The sequence below is a fragment of the Capra hircus genome, chromosome 15 (assembly GCF_001704415.2).
Source record: "Capra hircus breed San Clemente chromosome 15, ASM170441v1, whole genome shotgun sequence".
NCBI classification, from domain to species: Eukaryota; Metazoa; Chordata; class Mammalia; order Artiodactyla; family Bovidae; genus Capra; species Capra hircus.
Window position 1 is genome coordinate 1,312,325 of NC_030822.1, and position 15,621 is coordinate 1,327,945.

Consider the following 15,621-nt stretch of genomic DNA (forward strand, 5'->3'; position numbering starts at 1 on the left):
AAGCACAGCAGAGCACAAACCTTCAAACAACAAAATGCTCTAATGAATTAGTGTAACACAGGTATGATTATCCAAGAAGAAAGATCCTGGGGATGTATCAGTGGTAGAAAAAAGATTCTCCAAGCCGATACATTGAGGAAGAAGCACTTCCTCGTTTCAGGAAGATGAACTGAAAGTGCTGATCTAAGACAGGGTTTCTATATCACGTCTGTGGTCATCGTCACATCACTGGAGTTTCCTGAGTACTGAGAACGTAAAACAGCACAGATTCTAGTCATAAGTTACATTAACTGCTTGCTTTGAAGGACATTTTCACTGAATGCAGAATTTTTTCAGTGTTTTTCCCGGAGGCTTTTTCATGTTGTCAATGCCGTGCTCTCTTTATTTTATTTTATTTTATTTTATTTTTAATTTTAAAATCTTTAATTCTTACATGCGTTCCCAAACATGAACCCCCCTCCCACCTCCCTCCCCACAACATCTCTCTGGGTCATTTTGTAGCGATAAGAAGCCAACTGCAATTCTTGCCGTTCCCTCAACGAAATATGCCTTTTGTGTTTCTGACTGCTTTGTCCTCTTACTTTTAAATTGTATGTATTTATTTTGCTGTAGTTGAAAAATAGTATGAGATCTTAACAAATATTTCAGTGTATGGGACAGTGTTGTTATCTGTGAACACAGTATCGTACAGCGGGTCTCTAGAACTTTTTCATCCTACACAGTGGATACTTTATACTCAATGATAAGCAGCTCATCCTGTTTCCCTCTCCTCCTAACTACCACTCTACTTTTTGTTTCCATGAGCAGCATTACTCTAGATACCTCATGTAAGTGGAGTCATGTCCTTCTGGGACTAGCTTATTTCACTCAGCGTAAAGTCCTCAAGTTTCACCCACCTTGTCATATATTGCTGCATTTCCTCCTTTTTTGAGGCTGACTAATGTTCCACTGTAGGTATGTACAACACTTTCTTTATCCATCATTCTGACATTTAGGTTGCTTCCCTATCTTGGCTATTGTCAATAATGTTGTAACGAACATCGGAGTGAGGACGGCTATTCCAGCCCTTGAGCTCAGCTCTGTTGTCTGTGTGCTCAGAAGCAGAATTGCTGGATCACACGACAGCTCTAGGTTTATGTTTTTGAGAGGCTGCTGTATTGCTTTTCACAGTGTCTGTGCCGTTTTGCATTCCTACCAACAGCACGCAAGTGGCTGGATTTCTCTCCATCCCTGGGAACACTTCTTAGTTTCGCTTTTGGGAAAAGCTGGAATTCGAGGGTTTTGGTATGCGTTATGCTGTGGGGTTGTATGGCAGGGACAGCTCAAACCATGGGCGGGGGGTGTGCACCAGCTCAGACCAGCGCCTTGTTCTCAGTGGTTCCAAACACAGGGCTCTTTCCTCTTGATTCTCAGACTCAGGCAAGCTGCAAAGTCGGACCCCTGGCTCTGTGGTCCAGCTCTCTTCTTTCCCCAGGGACAAGCTGGGACCTGGGGTCTTTCTCCCAGCCTGAAGTGCTGTGCTGCCCGGTTGGGAGGTGATGACATGAAGGTGCCATGTTGCCTGGAGCCAGCGTGAGGAACTCCGCCCATGGCAAAGGTCATGAGGAAGGAGGCTTGGCATACGCAAAGGCGTGATCAAGCCTCAGGAAACCCCCTGTTCCCAAGCATCTACCCCAAAACCAGAGTCTGTTTTATGGTCTCACCTACACCTCTGACTTTACGGGGGGCTCTCCCCCATAACCGTTTCTCTCGGAGAAGGAGTAAACGTGCAGCTCCAAGGCGATAAAAATTCCTGGGCGTGACAAGAGTGTTTCAGCTTACGGACTCCTCTGAAGGTTATCTAGCCCGCCTGCATAGGTTCATCTGGCCACATGTGATTGTTTACAGCCTCCCAATATGAGAGGCATGAGATGTTTTAGACTTACTAAACGCAAATTCGTTTGGGGAGTTGGAAATTATTAGTATAGTGGGTTGGTTAGGAATTATATTGGTGAAGGGTTTTTCATTTGTTGTGCCAATAATTGCTGCTAATTCCCCACCCTGGGTGTGACAAGGGTGTTTCAGGTCAAACCTCTCTGCTGACAGACTAGCTTGTGTGACAGGATTATCCATACTGCTGCCACATGATTGTTTACTACCTCTCAACCATAAACAGCACAGAGAGTTTTGGAGTATTTTGGAAGTCTTAATTCGCATAGCGCTTTTCTCATTGTTGAGTCAATGATTGCCACCAGGCCTCCATATCCTTAGGCACCTGGGAATATATTAATCAATGTATTTGGAATATAGAAAAGGAAATATAGTAGTTTTTAAGGTTAGCAATACTAGACTTTTTGAGTTAATGAATTTTCTCTTTTGTAATAGATCACTGTACTTTGTTATAAATCACTGTGCCCTTGCTATGTAAAAATGTAACTTTATCACTATCTTAAGACTAAATACATCTTAAGGGGAGCATTGGTGAAAGGATTTTCATTTGTTGGGTTGATGTTTCCTGCTAAATCTCCATGTTCCCTGCCCTTATAATGAATATAACTAGCATATAGAAGAAATAAGTATTAACCTTTAAGCATATAGAAGAAATAAGTATTAACCTTTAAGATTAATCATGTTAACCTTGGGTTAAATAAATTCCTTTCTTGATTGTAACTCACTACACCCTCACCCTATAGGAATGTAACTTTATTTGGAGGGTGGTGCCTGGTTTAAGAAAAAATACCCTTGGAAAAAACAAGTTTTTTGGTTATCAGAAAGAAAGGATCATAAAATGTCAGCAGGTCTCGCTCATGGCCAGAAGATGATGTAATATCCCTAAGACCTTTTTTTTATACATTTATGTGAAGCACCTGATTTTGATAAAGGTCAGGACTGCTGACCCCCACGTGACCCTGTATTCATCCCTATGTGTAACAAAAGGTATATAAGCAAACCCCAAAATAAAGAAATCGGATCAGTTTCCGGAAAGACTGATTCCCCCATGTCGTTTCTTTCTTGCTCCCCGTTTTTCTGGCTGAATTCCCGTCTGGAGCATGGATGCTATTCCACATAAACCAAGTTATTCAGCCTCTTTTTCTCCACTAATTTTCCTACTACACTATCCGTTTCCAATCTCTCTATATATCTGTAATTAAATATGTATATTTTTCCAAGGACGCCGATGCCAACACCATCCCCACCTTCGAATTCCCTGGATCCAGCGGGGCTGGACCCCGGCACCATGTGTCTCCCCATTGGCTACGATATGCTGGTCTCATCCTCCCCTGGCGTGCAGGGCCCTGTCAACTGGCCTCTGTGTTTCGCACAAGCGGGGACTGAGCTGTTTATTAGCTTTGAGTTGGTGTGTCTAGGTTTGGAGAGTGTTTTATAAATAAGTGCATTTGTACTGTATCATTTTTATTAGATTCCATGTACAAGCAATATCATATTGTGCTTGTCTTTCTCTGTCTGGCTGACTCCACTTACCATGATAATCTCTAGGTCCATTCATGTTGCCGCGAATGGTATTATTTCGTTCCTTTTATGGCTGAGTGATACTCCGTATATATGTGCTCCACATTATATGCATGTGTGTGTATATATATATATATATACATACTCCACATTATATGTATGTATGTAGATATATACACTCCACATTATATGTATGTGTGTGTGTATATATATATATATATATATATATATATATATATACACCCATCCCACGTCTTTTTCATTTCATCTGTCAGTGGACATTTAGGTTGATTCTATGTCCTGGATATTGTACATAGTGCTGCTATGAACACTGAGGTGAATGTATCCTTCTGAATTAGAGTTTTGTTTTGTCCATATATATGACCAAGAGTGGGACTGCAGGACCATATGGTCCCTCCATTAGTTTTTTAAGGAACCTCCATACCATCCTCCATGGTGTCTGCACCAATTTACATTCCCACCAAAATGTAGGAGGGCTCCTTTTTCTCCACATTCTCTCCAACAGTTGTTATTTGTAGACTTTTTGATGACGGCCATTCTGAGACAAAAGCGCTTCAACAGCCTTTAACCTTGGAGGAAGAGTAATGAATAATTTAGTAAACTTCAACCCTAGGATACAAGATGGAGCAATAATATTCTAGGAAGGCAGAGGTAACCATGTGTAAACTTATGCTGTGCTGGTCTATGGACTGAAGGAGCATACAAGCTTTTCCAACTTTCTAGACATTAATCACCCTTGTCCCTGCTCCTCTGATCAGAGTGACTCCTTCCTTCCATAAAGAAACTGTTCACTAACTTGTAAACAAGGATAAGAGTGACAAGGACAAGGACCCAGACAATGTCAAACATCCTTCCTTAGTTGTTTCACCCACTGGACTATCTTCTCTATGAACCGACTTTCCTTTCTGAGGATGGCAGGACAAGTGTTCATGTGGGATCCAGGGCACTTTGGAGTGAAAGGCGCTGGGCTGAAATTCTATCTAACTCAGCCACACTGACCCTTAGTTTCCTTTTTGATAAAAGTGAAACTCAGGCCCAAGTTGAACCATTGTGGGGATGTTTAACTGTAGCCTCAGAATGGACAGGGAAGAGAACACAGCTCATCCTAAGAAAAGGAGGATCCTACAGCTTTAGAATTCTTGCAAATTGTCTGCTCTGCATTGCGGGAGTCCAGCCCCGGTGGATCCAGGGTAGTTCAAAGTGGGGACAGCGTCGACGTCTGAGGAATTAACTGTTTAATTAAAGATATGGAGGGAGATTAGAAAGAAATAGTGTAGTAGGAAAATAAGTGGAGAAAAGAGGCTGAATAACTTGGTTTACGCAGAAAACCAATAAAACTCCGAGACAAGGAGTTTGCACCACTTACATAGGTCACAGGCGTCTTCCCGGTCTCCCGAAGGAGTGGGGACACAAAGTGCCCCTCCCCCCCACTCAGATCTTAGAAGCCCAGGCAAAATTAGTAGGCTTGGCGAGCCTCCGCGCTCCAGATGGGAATTCAGCCAGAAAAGAAGAGAACAAGAAAAGACCACACGGGGGAAACCAGTCTTTCCAGGAACTGGTCCGTTTCTTTATTTTCCAGGTCGGCTTTTATACTTTTAGTTATACGTAGAGATAAATGTAAGAAACAGTGTCACACAGCATCAGCTGCTCTGACCCTTATCTAAAGACAGTGTTCTCAGCGTATCTTTGTTCTTACAAGGTTCTTACATTTGTTTACAATATCTTCTGGTCTGAAGACCGATTAACATTTTATGGCCCCATCTTTCTTTCTATTGATAAAGGTTTAGTCAATCAGAAAACTTGTTTCCCCTTAAGATCTACTTAGTCTTAAGATAGTGATAAAGTCACATTCTTACATAGCAAGGACACAATGATTTATAACAAAGAAAGAGGAGTACAGTGATCTATAACAAAGAGAAAATTCACCAACTCAAAAGTCTAGTATTGCTAACATCAAAACTACTATATTTCTTTTTCTACATTCCAATTACATCGATTAACATACTCCCAGGTGCCTAAGGATATGGAGGCCTGGCGGCAATCATTAACTCAGCAACGAAACTCTTCACCAACTTTATTTTTATCTTTAGAAAAACCCTATACTAACTAAGAGTTTCAAAATACTCCAAACTCTCTGTGCTGTTTATGGTTGAGAGGTTGTAAACAATCATGTACGTAGTAGCAAGAGTGTGGATAATTCTGTCACACAAGCTAGCCTGCCAGCAGAGAGGTTTTGGGGCTGAAACATCCTTTTCATGCCCAGGAGATTTATTAACTGGAGTCCTAAGTTAACTCCTTTTCAGAGAGAGGTGGTGGGGGATAGCCCCCTGACGTCAGAAGAATAGGTGAAAAGCACAATGCAGGAAGGCAGGCAGACTCTGGTTTGGGGCAGATGCACGAGCAGATCCAGCGAGGCTCCCTTAAGGCCCGACTCGCCTTTGCCTGTCCGGCCCCTTAACCTCATGACCTTTGCCATGGGCGGAACTATATGTAAAAAGAGAGATAAATTATGCAAATCCCACTGGAGCCCTATCTTTCCTAATATCCTACTCATTGCAAGTACTTGAGAATGCGAAGTGCTTCCCTGGTGGTTCCGCGGTAAAGAAGCCACCTGCCAGTGCACGAGATGCAGGTTTGACCCCTGGGTGGGGAAGATCCCCTGACAAAGGGAATGGCAACCCACTCCAGTTTCTTCCCTGGACAGAAGAGCCTGGCAGGCTACAGTCCATGGGGTTGCAAAAGAGTTGGACATGAGTTAGCAGCTAAACAGCAGGAACAACAGGGACCGGGAAGGGGAGGAGGGCGGTACTGTCTACCAAGTGTGACCCGGGGTCTGGCCTGTTGGTTTTGTGCAGCTTGGATTTCAGAGTAACCACAGGGCCTGTGGGCAAAGAGCAGCCTGGCACTTCACAAAGAGGAGTTCACATGCACAGTGGCAGCCTCCCAACCTCTCAGACCCGTTTCTGCAACACGAGACCCAGACAGCAAGGGCTGGGTGTCACGAGCACCAGCTCCTACCTGTTTGCCTTAGTGCAAGGTCCACATAGCAAGCCTCCACTTGGCAATCTCTGCAGAAAACATCCCTAAAGGCACTCAGCAAGACACCACCAAACTGACTGCATCTAAGAGAAATTTCATCATCTACAGAGTGCTCCTCTTCAGGTGTTCCTGCAAAGCTTGTGTGAAGACAGCATTCCAGGTAAGTACCCGTTCCAAAAAAAAAAAGGATAATCATTGCTCTGTGACATCTTCTCCACTTACGTAAGACAAATCAAAGTGCTCATATTGTCTTATGCTCACAATACGATGATAAATATAAGGAAAAGGAATAGCTTCAACTTAAGAAAAGTGTATCTGGCACCTATTCAGGAAAACGCAACTTGTTAAGCACCATGAAAAAAATCTTGCATTTTCCAGATCTGAACTAATAAAGGAATGAAGAAAGATCTGGGCATTTCCCGGAAGTGTGTGGGTAAATGGAGCCCTTAATATGTGAAGACGACACTCTCAACATCACCCTGTTTAATCCTTCTGGTCATATTTTAGATAGGCAGCATTTTGTCTCCTTGAATGATAAGAAAGTTGTACTTCATGTCAGAGAGGAAATGAGCAGATGAGTAAGGACAAGAATACAGAACAGATCTGCTGTGATAAACTTGCTTTAAAGAATTCACTTATACTGCTACTACCACAATCCATTCTTTTGCGTTCTCTGTTGAATTTATGCCTGCGTATGTGATGTCTGAGCTGCTTTATGGCCTACATTTTCTCATTTTATTTTAACTGTCTCTCGCCTGTCCCTATGTGTGAAGAATGAGGTGACTATCGTGGAGGTGTGTCAGTTTACATTTCCTTTCTCAGTGGTTGCACACTGCACTTTTGTTCAGTCCTTGCTCATGATCATGTAGCTTAATCAGTTTCTGCTGAAAGCATTTTTTCTTCCTTTTGAATTGTTTTCTTTGGCTTAATTTCTTCTTCTGGGAATAACTACATCAAAGGTTCGGATTTCACTCCCCAGGACACTGCCTGTTACCCAGTTCTGCTGCTCACGGTGAGCGTGTCCAAAGCCCTGTAGTCTGTCCAGATTCCTGTCTCGGTTGCTTTCAGTCTACTTGATTTATAAATCTCGGGCTCAGTTGTTTTCAGTCTACCCACCAAGCATGGTTGTTGGTTCCTGTGTGCATCCTTGAAGGATGGTTCTAAAGTCTATGCTTTTCAGGAAATATGGTGATATTACACCCCACAGCTAGTTTAAAAACTTTATTGAAGTATAGTTGATTTATAATGTGTTAATTTCTGCTGTACCGCAAAATTATCCAGTTATACATATTGAATACGTATATATTTTTATATCTTCCTTTTCACGTTCCTCTCCACTACGGTTTATCACAGGATGCTGAGGATAGTGCCCTGTGCTGTATGGTAGGGCTTTGTTTTTGACCCTGACATCCTGTATGTAATAGCTCACATCTGCTAACCCCACACTCCCAATCCTTCTCTTCCCGACCGCCATCCCCCCTTGACAACCGCAGGTCAGTTCTCCACATCTGTGAGTCAGTTTCCGATGCACACGTATCTTCCCTCGTGTCACATTCTAGATTTCACTTCCGGGTGATATCACACGGTGTTTATCTTTCTCTTTTTGACTTTCTTAGGATGATAGTTTCTAGACCCGTCCATGTTGCGGCAAATGGTATTATTTCGTTCTGTTTTATGACTGAATGCTATTCCACTGTATATATATATATATATGCGTGCGCATGTGTGTACATATATCATATCGTATCTTCCTTCCATTCATCTCTCGATGGACGTTCAGGGTGTTTTCATGTCTTGGCTGGTATAAACAGCGCTGCTGTGAACAGAGGTGCATGTATCTTCCTGAGTTATAATTCTGTCTGACTATATGCCCACAAGTGGGATTGCTGGATCAAAGGGCAACCCTATCTTCAGTTTTTTGAGGAATCTCCATACTGTTTTCCATAGTGACTACATCTATTTACATTCCTACCAACAGTGGAGGAGGGTTCGTTTTTCTCTATACCCCCTCCAACATTTACTATTCCTAGACTTTTTAGTGATGGCTATTCTGACCTCACCCCACAGGGGTCATTTTATACTCGGGTAACTTCCTTGTGAGTTGCCTTGAGATAAATGGTAAGATTAGCCTTCAGGAATGCCATTCTTTCTACAGTCCTAAGATCTTCAAATAGGACTTCTCTGGCGGCTCAGTGGAGAAGATTCTGCTGCCAATGAAGGCGAAACGGGTGTTACCCCTGTTCCTGGAAGATCCCACGTGCCATGGAGCAACCAAGCCTGTGACCACCGCTATTGAGCCTGTGCTCTGGAGCTCACGCGCCCAGAAACCATGCTCTGCCACAAGAGACGCCACTGCGGGGAGAAGCCCGCGCACTGCGGGCAGAAACTCGCGCACTGCAGTGAGAGACTCGCACACCTCAGTGAGAAACTCGCGCACTGCAGTGAGAAACTCGTGCACCGCAGGGAGACTCGCGCACCTCAGTGAGAAACTCGTGCTCCTCAGTGAGAAACTCGCGCACCTCAGGGAGAAACTCGCGCACCTCAGTGAGAAACTCGCGCACCGCGGGGAGAAACCCGCGCACTGCAGGGAGAAGCCCACGCACTGCAGGGAGAAACTCGTGCACCGCAACTTGAGAACAGCCCCGGCTCGCTGCAACTAGAGGAAAGCCTGAACAGCAACGAAGACCCAGTAAAACCAAAATTAAATAGATAAAATAAATAAATTTTAAAAAAATCCTCCAATACACAACAAGGGTCTGGACTTTTCTTCAAGACATACCTTGGTACAAAGCAACTGGAAACCTTTCCCATGTCCAGCATATATTACCTACTCAATACATATATGTTGATTGGATTAATCAACCTCCATGTCTCTGGAAGGCGGAGTTACTAAACAGGTGAGTACAGCATTTCTTGCATCAAATCGTCCTCATCACCCACTTACTGAGGGCATGTTATGTGCCAGATGACAGAGGACGAGATGGTTGGATGGCATCACCGACTCAATGGACGTGAGTTTGAGTAAACTCTGGGAGCCGGTGATGGACAGGGAGGCCTGGCGTGCTGTGGTCCATGGGGTTGCAAAGAGTCAGACGCAACTGAGCAACTGAACTGAACTGAGTGCAAGAAACATAACAGACAGGATAATAAATAAGCTGAGGTTCCTGCCCAGAGGAGAATACAGTCTGGAAAAGTAAACTCTAGCCCAGAGCAGCAAGTTTTGTAATACAGGTATGCAAAAGCACTTACCAGAGCAGAGAAAAGGGAGTGATTGTTCTGTCTGAAGTAAGAAATAAACAGGGATCACCGTCCAGTAGAAATTATCACAACATTGTAAATCAGCGATACGACAACAAAAAATTTTAAAAAACAAATACAATGTGAATGAATGAGCCAGTTCTTTGACACATAGATCAAAATAGACATTTCATTTTTAGGTATTGAAAATGGGACTATGTATTTGCGTGGTTTTTCTATATCAATATGCATATATTGGTTTATAACTGGAGCTGATTAGACTATACAGTGTATACACATGAGAAATAAAAGAGATACTGAAGAGGGCTCTGGCAATCAGCATAGAACTTGCTACTCTTGCTCCTGAATCTCCTCCAGCTTCTCTCACTCATGGCTGTTTCCCGCTTGTCTCCCTAGGCTTAGGTGTCTTGCACAATGTTCCTGCTGCAAGGCGCCCAGATGCTGCAGATGCTGGAGAAATCCTTGAGGAAGAGCCTTCCTGTGTCCTTAAAGGTGAGAATGGCAAATTCTTGGGGCGTTTTCCCCTTGAGGAGTGAGGCCTAGGAAGTTCCTGCGAATGAAGAAGAGAGACTAGTGTTTGCTGAGTGCCTATTCTGTGGGAAGTTCCTGCGAATGAAGAAGAGAGACTAGTGTTTGCTGAGCGCCTATTCTGTGGGAAGTTCCTGCGAATGAAGAAGAGAGACTAGTGTTTGCTGAGCGCCTATTCTGTGCCAGGCCTTAGAGCATGTTTCCTCTGGTTTAGTGTGCATGACCTCTCCGGAAGATGTTCGCTGTCATGCCCACATCACTGCTGTGAAGATGGAGGCTTGGTGAAGTGACTTGCCTGGTACCCCAGATAGTGAGCTGTAGTGCTATGGTATGAACGTAGGAATGCCTGAGACCTAACATGGCTTTTTTCTCCAAGTTGAATCAAAAAGTGTTCCCTTGCTCCTTTTCAAGAAACATTCCATAATAGCACTGGGAATTTGCCCAGAGCTCTCCTACAAAATTAGCTAAGACTGAGACTGTATGTTAATTGTTAACTTTTTCTCCCTAAAGGAACAGTTGGCAGATCACGAGCCTCCTTTAAAATTACCAATGAATCAATTTCTATTTGACTTAAATTTCCAAGTTTCTCTGAACATACTGCACATCAGACTATTTTGATAGCAAGGCTGACACTGAGGATCTCTGTTCACCTAGTACAATTGATCAGAAATGTTAGGAGTAAATAGGGAATACTCATAAACGCCCCCTCCCAGAACTGTTCCGTAGCAGCTCTACTGATTGGCTGAGGTCCTCGCCTGTGCTTTTCTTTAGCAATGAAAGGGATGGTATCCATTCCAGTGGAATTTAAATGCAACCATGTGTCTGTGGGGAGTTTGAGCAAACTCTGGGCCATCATGAAGGACAGGGAGGTCTGCCGTGCTGTGGTCCATGGGGTTGCAAAGAGTCAGACACGACTGAGTGGCTGCTCAACAGCAACAACGTGTGTGTGTGTGTGTAACAATCGTTTTTCCCTGAGATATTTTTTGTTTTTAGGTCAAATTAGAAACTCGATTTCTACTGTTTTGTCAGACACTCCTACAAGATGCATACAGTTGAGATTAGGTAAATGCATTTTTCACCCCCTGACTCTCTAATAGATTTTTCTGCTTCTTTCAGTATAAAGGTGGAAAATGTTAGCAGTATTTTATTTCTAGATTATATGGCTTCATTTATTAGAAATAGACTAACGGGGGTACTCCCTAGTGGTCCAGTGGTTCAGACACCGCACTCCAAGGCAGGGGGCCCAGTTCCGATCCCTGGCCAGGGAACTGGATCGCACGTGCCAAGCAAAAGGGGCACAGGCAGCAACTAGAGACGGGCATGCTGCAACTCAGACCTGGGGCAGCCACATAAATGATGAAAAAGAGAGAAATAGACTAATGAAACAACTCACCCTGTCTTTAAATTACTGCCTGAAAATGACTCCAGATCAACTAATTTAAAACTAAAAAACCACCCCCTTCAGTGGGTCCAACTAAATACGAATCTGTTACCTAGTTTTAGAGAACTTCTTTCACTTAATAAATCCTCAAGATCCAGGCAAACTCTCAGAGAAACAGTCAATTTTTCTTAGAGATAACATCAGTTATACATTTTAAGAACATTTGCTTAAGATATTTTTTATGGTGAGTAGCTATTTTTTAATATTCTTCAGCCTAAAACTTTCTCCTCAAGTTAAGTGGACTCCAAACATTTCGAGAAAACTGTTGGTGGGTCCTAAGGGCCCTTATTTGGAGCATCTCTGTGTTAAGAAAAGGTGGTCCTCTTGGGTCCCCAGCTTTCATGAAGAAATAGCATTTGTTGTCTATTAGAGATACACATTTTACCCTAGTTCAAATCTACAGTAGTTATTTGCCAGGTACTTTTAATGGAACTATAACCTGGAACTCAATACTTGAGTCTCAGTTCAGATAATGTCCATATATCATTCTAAGTGTTGGATATTCAGTACATTTTATTGTGTGTGTCAACTCCAGTTGAGTCCGTTTAAAGTAGTTGCCTGACTCACTATGTTCTGAGTTCGATAGAAAAAAGGTTTTAATTAATTCAGCCAGAGGAGTAAGAAAGAGTAACAGATACACATATTTTCAGATCTTGTAATGAATCATATATTAATATAAAATGGTTCTACAGACTTCGCAGGTGGTGCTAGTGGTAAAAAATCCTGCTGCTAATGCAGGAGATGCAAGAGACGCAGGTTCGATCCCTGAGTTGGGAAGACCCTCTAGGGTAGGAAGTGACAACCCACTCCAGTATTCTTGCCTGGAGAATCCCATGGACAGAGGAGCCTGGTGGGCTGCAGTCCATGGGGCTGCAGAGAGTCAGACATGACTGAGCGACTAAGCACAGCACATAAAATAGTGTCACAGCCCCCAAATGCCGAGGTGTAAAAACACCTGTATTTTGTCAGACCCCACTCAATGTCCATTCATGGCTGAAAACAATAAATTCAGGTAAGATCAGTCAACGTAGACTTTGCTCCTCTTTCTCCATGATCTAACATCAATAGTTCACGTGAGGTGGAGAGTGGTAGGAGGGAAAGATGTTGAAAAGTCTTTGCTCATCATTAACCACAGTAGAAGTCGTTCAACTGGATAACTTTTTTTTTTTTTTCACCTTTGGTCTCTGGCAGTTTCCATGCTGGTATCTGCAGAGGTTTCATGTCCCAAGTCACGAGGCCCATGGTAGAATTTATTCACTGCTGCATTCCCCAACCCCCAAACAACCAGAGTGTTTAAGATCCACGGATGCCCTCATACATTCTCTCCTTGCTTTTCCCTCTCTCTCAACAGCCTGTGCAACACAGTGGGGTTGGGATTCCAAGACTGGACTCAGGCCACCGGATTCCACAGTCCATTCTCTTGAGCGTTTTGCTGTAGCCTTTGCTTATTGGTGGGAGAAAATTGCCTTTCCAAGGGGTTATGAAGACCTGTGAAAGAGTTTTAAACATGTCCATAACCTTTCAACTAGCAATTACCTTCTGAATAATGTAAGGAAATAGCAGGTGCCCATGCAAAGATATCTGTGCAGGCATGCTCTTTGAAGAACTATCTGTTAAAATGAAAATTTGAAACCAGCTGAAATGACCTTTAACAGGCAAAGGTACAAATGAACTGTGGTATTGATTCCGTTTAATGGAATCCTCTGCAGCAATTAGAACATAATTTAAAATTTTTTATATTTATGAACATAGAAGTACTTCCACGATTTATTCAGTGGGGGAAAAGATCATGTATCTGATCATTTTATGTTTGTAAAACTGTGTATGTCCATGAAGTTCTCTGGTGGCTCAGATGGTAAAGAATCCACCTGCATTGTGGGAGACCTGGATTTGATCCTTGGGTTGGCAAGATCCCCTGGAGGAGGGCATGGAAACCCACTCCACTATTCTTGCCTGGAGAATCCCATGGACAGAGGAGCCTGGTGGGTGGCAAAGAGTCAAACAGGAGGTGTCAAGAGTCAATGAGGTGGCAAAGAGCTAAACACGACTGAGTGACTAAGCATAGCACATGGGTATGACTAGAAGACAGTCTGGGAAAGGATAACAATAAATCCTACCAAAAAAAAAAAAAAAGAGTGATGTTCTTAAGATCACTAGCTTCATTTTCCCAAATATTTTGCCATATGCATGTATGGTTTATACTCGTTGTTGTTCCGTTGCTCAGTCATATCCGACTCTTTGGGTGCCCATGGACCGTAGCACACCGGGCTTCCCTGTACTTCACTATCTCCCAGAGATTGCTCAAACTCACCTCCACTGAGTCAGTGATGTCATCCAACCATCTCATCCTCTGTTGACCCCTTCTCCTCCTGCCCTCAATCTTTCCCAGCATCAGGGTCTTTTTCAACGAGTAGCCCTTCACATCAGGTGGCCAAAGTATTGGAGCTCCAGCTTTAGCATCAGTCCTTCCAATGAATATTTGGGGTTGATTTCCTTTAGGATTGACTGGTTTGATCTTCTTGCTGGTCAAGTGACTCTCAAGAGTCTTCTCCAGCACCACACTTTGAAAGCATCAGTTCTTTGGTGCTCAACCTTCTTTGTGGTCCAACTCTCACAACCATACATGACTATTGGAGAAACCATAGCTTTGACTAGACAGACCTTTGTCAGCAAAGTGATGTTTTTACTTTTTAATATGCTGTCTACGTATGTCATAGCTTTTCTTCCAAGGAACGATCTTTTAAGTTTATGGCTGCAGCCACCATCCACAGTGATTTCAGAGCCCAAAAAAAGAAAATCTGCCACCGCTTTCATTGTTTCCCCATCTATTTGCTATGAAGTGATGGGACCAGATGCCATGATCTTCGTTTTTTGAGTGCTGGGTTTTAAAACAGCATTTTCACTCTCCTCTTTCACTTTCATCAAGAGGCTCTTTAGTTCTTCTTCACTTTCTGCCATAAGGATGGTGTCATCTGCGTATCTGAGATTATTGATACTTCTGGAAATATTGATTCCAGCTTGTGCTTTATCCAGCCTGGCATTTCGCATGATGTACTCTGCATATGAGCTAAATAAGCAGGGCAACAATACACAGCCTTGATGTACTCCTTTCTCAATTTGGAACAAGTCTGTTGTTCCATGTCCGGTTCTAACTGTTGCTTCTTGATCTGCATACAGGTTTCTCAGGAGGCAGGTAAGGTGGTCTGCTATTCCCATCTCTCAAAGAATTTTCCAGTTTGTTGTGATCCACATAGTCAAAGGCTTTAGTGTAATGAATGAAGCAGAATTAGATGTTTTTCTGCAATTCTCTTGCTTCTTCTATGATCCAACAGATGTTGGCAATTTGATTTTTATTAGATGGGAAGAAAAATTTCTCATTTCACTTTAAAAAAGAAAAAGGTTTCATGTGGATATTTTTGACATAGATGCCCTATTTGTCTTTTTTCCACTATAAAATTTCATGATTCATAGAAATAAGCCTTGTCCTGATCAAAGAAAGTACTTTGCCATCCCTTCCTGGTAAGCCGACCCCCTCACTTTCTCTGCACACTGCAGGTTTACGGGACTGTCGTGCACATGAACCATGGAAACCCATTCAACCTAAAGGCCCTGGTGGACAAGTGGCCTGATTTTAGGACAGTGGTTGTCCGCCCTCAGGAGCAGGTAAGGGGCCAAGGGCAGAATGAATGTCTTATGTTTATCTATGCTGTGTGCCTAGCATGTGCCTGGCAGTGTGGTGAACACTGGAGATACAGAGATGAAACGCAGTGATAGTGAACAGGTCCCTCTCCTCAAGAACCTCAGAGTCTGGAGGGAAACATAGATAGATAAATAAATCATAATTTAGCATAAAGTGTACAAGAACAGAAAATGTACAGCATACA

The 15,621-nt window shown here is 43.0% G+C and overlaps 1 protein-coding gene across 4 annotated transcripts in view; it reads left to right on the plus strand.

Annotated features, from left to right (window-relative positions):
• Nucleotides 1-15,621, plus strand: part of LOC102176061 (glycine N-acyltransferase) — a 43,361-nt gene that overhangs the window by 23,008 nt on the left and 4,732 nt on the right. For 3 of the 4 annotated variants that reach the window (XM_013969964.2, XM_013969963.2, XM_013969965.2), the window contains exons 2-3: nucleotides 10,165-10,260; nucleotides 15,293-15,400. In XM_013969964.2, coding sequence (XP_013825418.2) covers nucleotides 10,183-10,260; nucleotides 15,293-15,400 — 186 coding nt within the window. In that variant the 5' untranslated portion in view covers nucleotides 10,165-10,182. Of the gene's footprint in view, nucleotides 1-6,330; nucleotides 6,671-10,164; nucleotides 10,261-15,292; nucleotides 15,401-15,621 lie in introns of those variants that run through there. The other variant, XM_005690296.3, reaches the window with a different exon arrangement.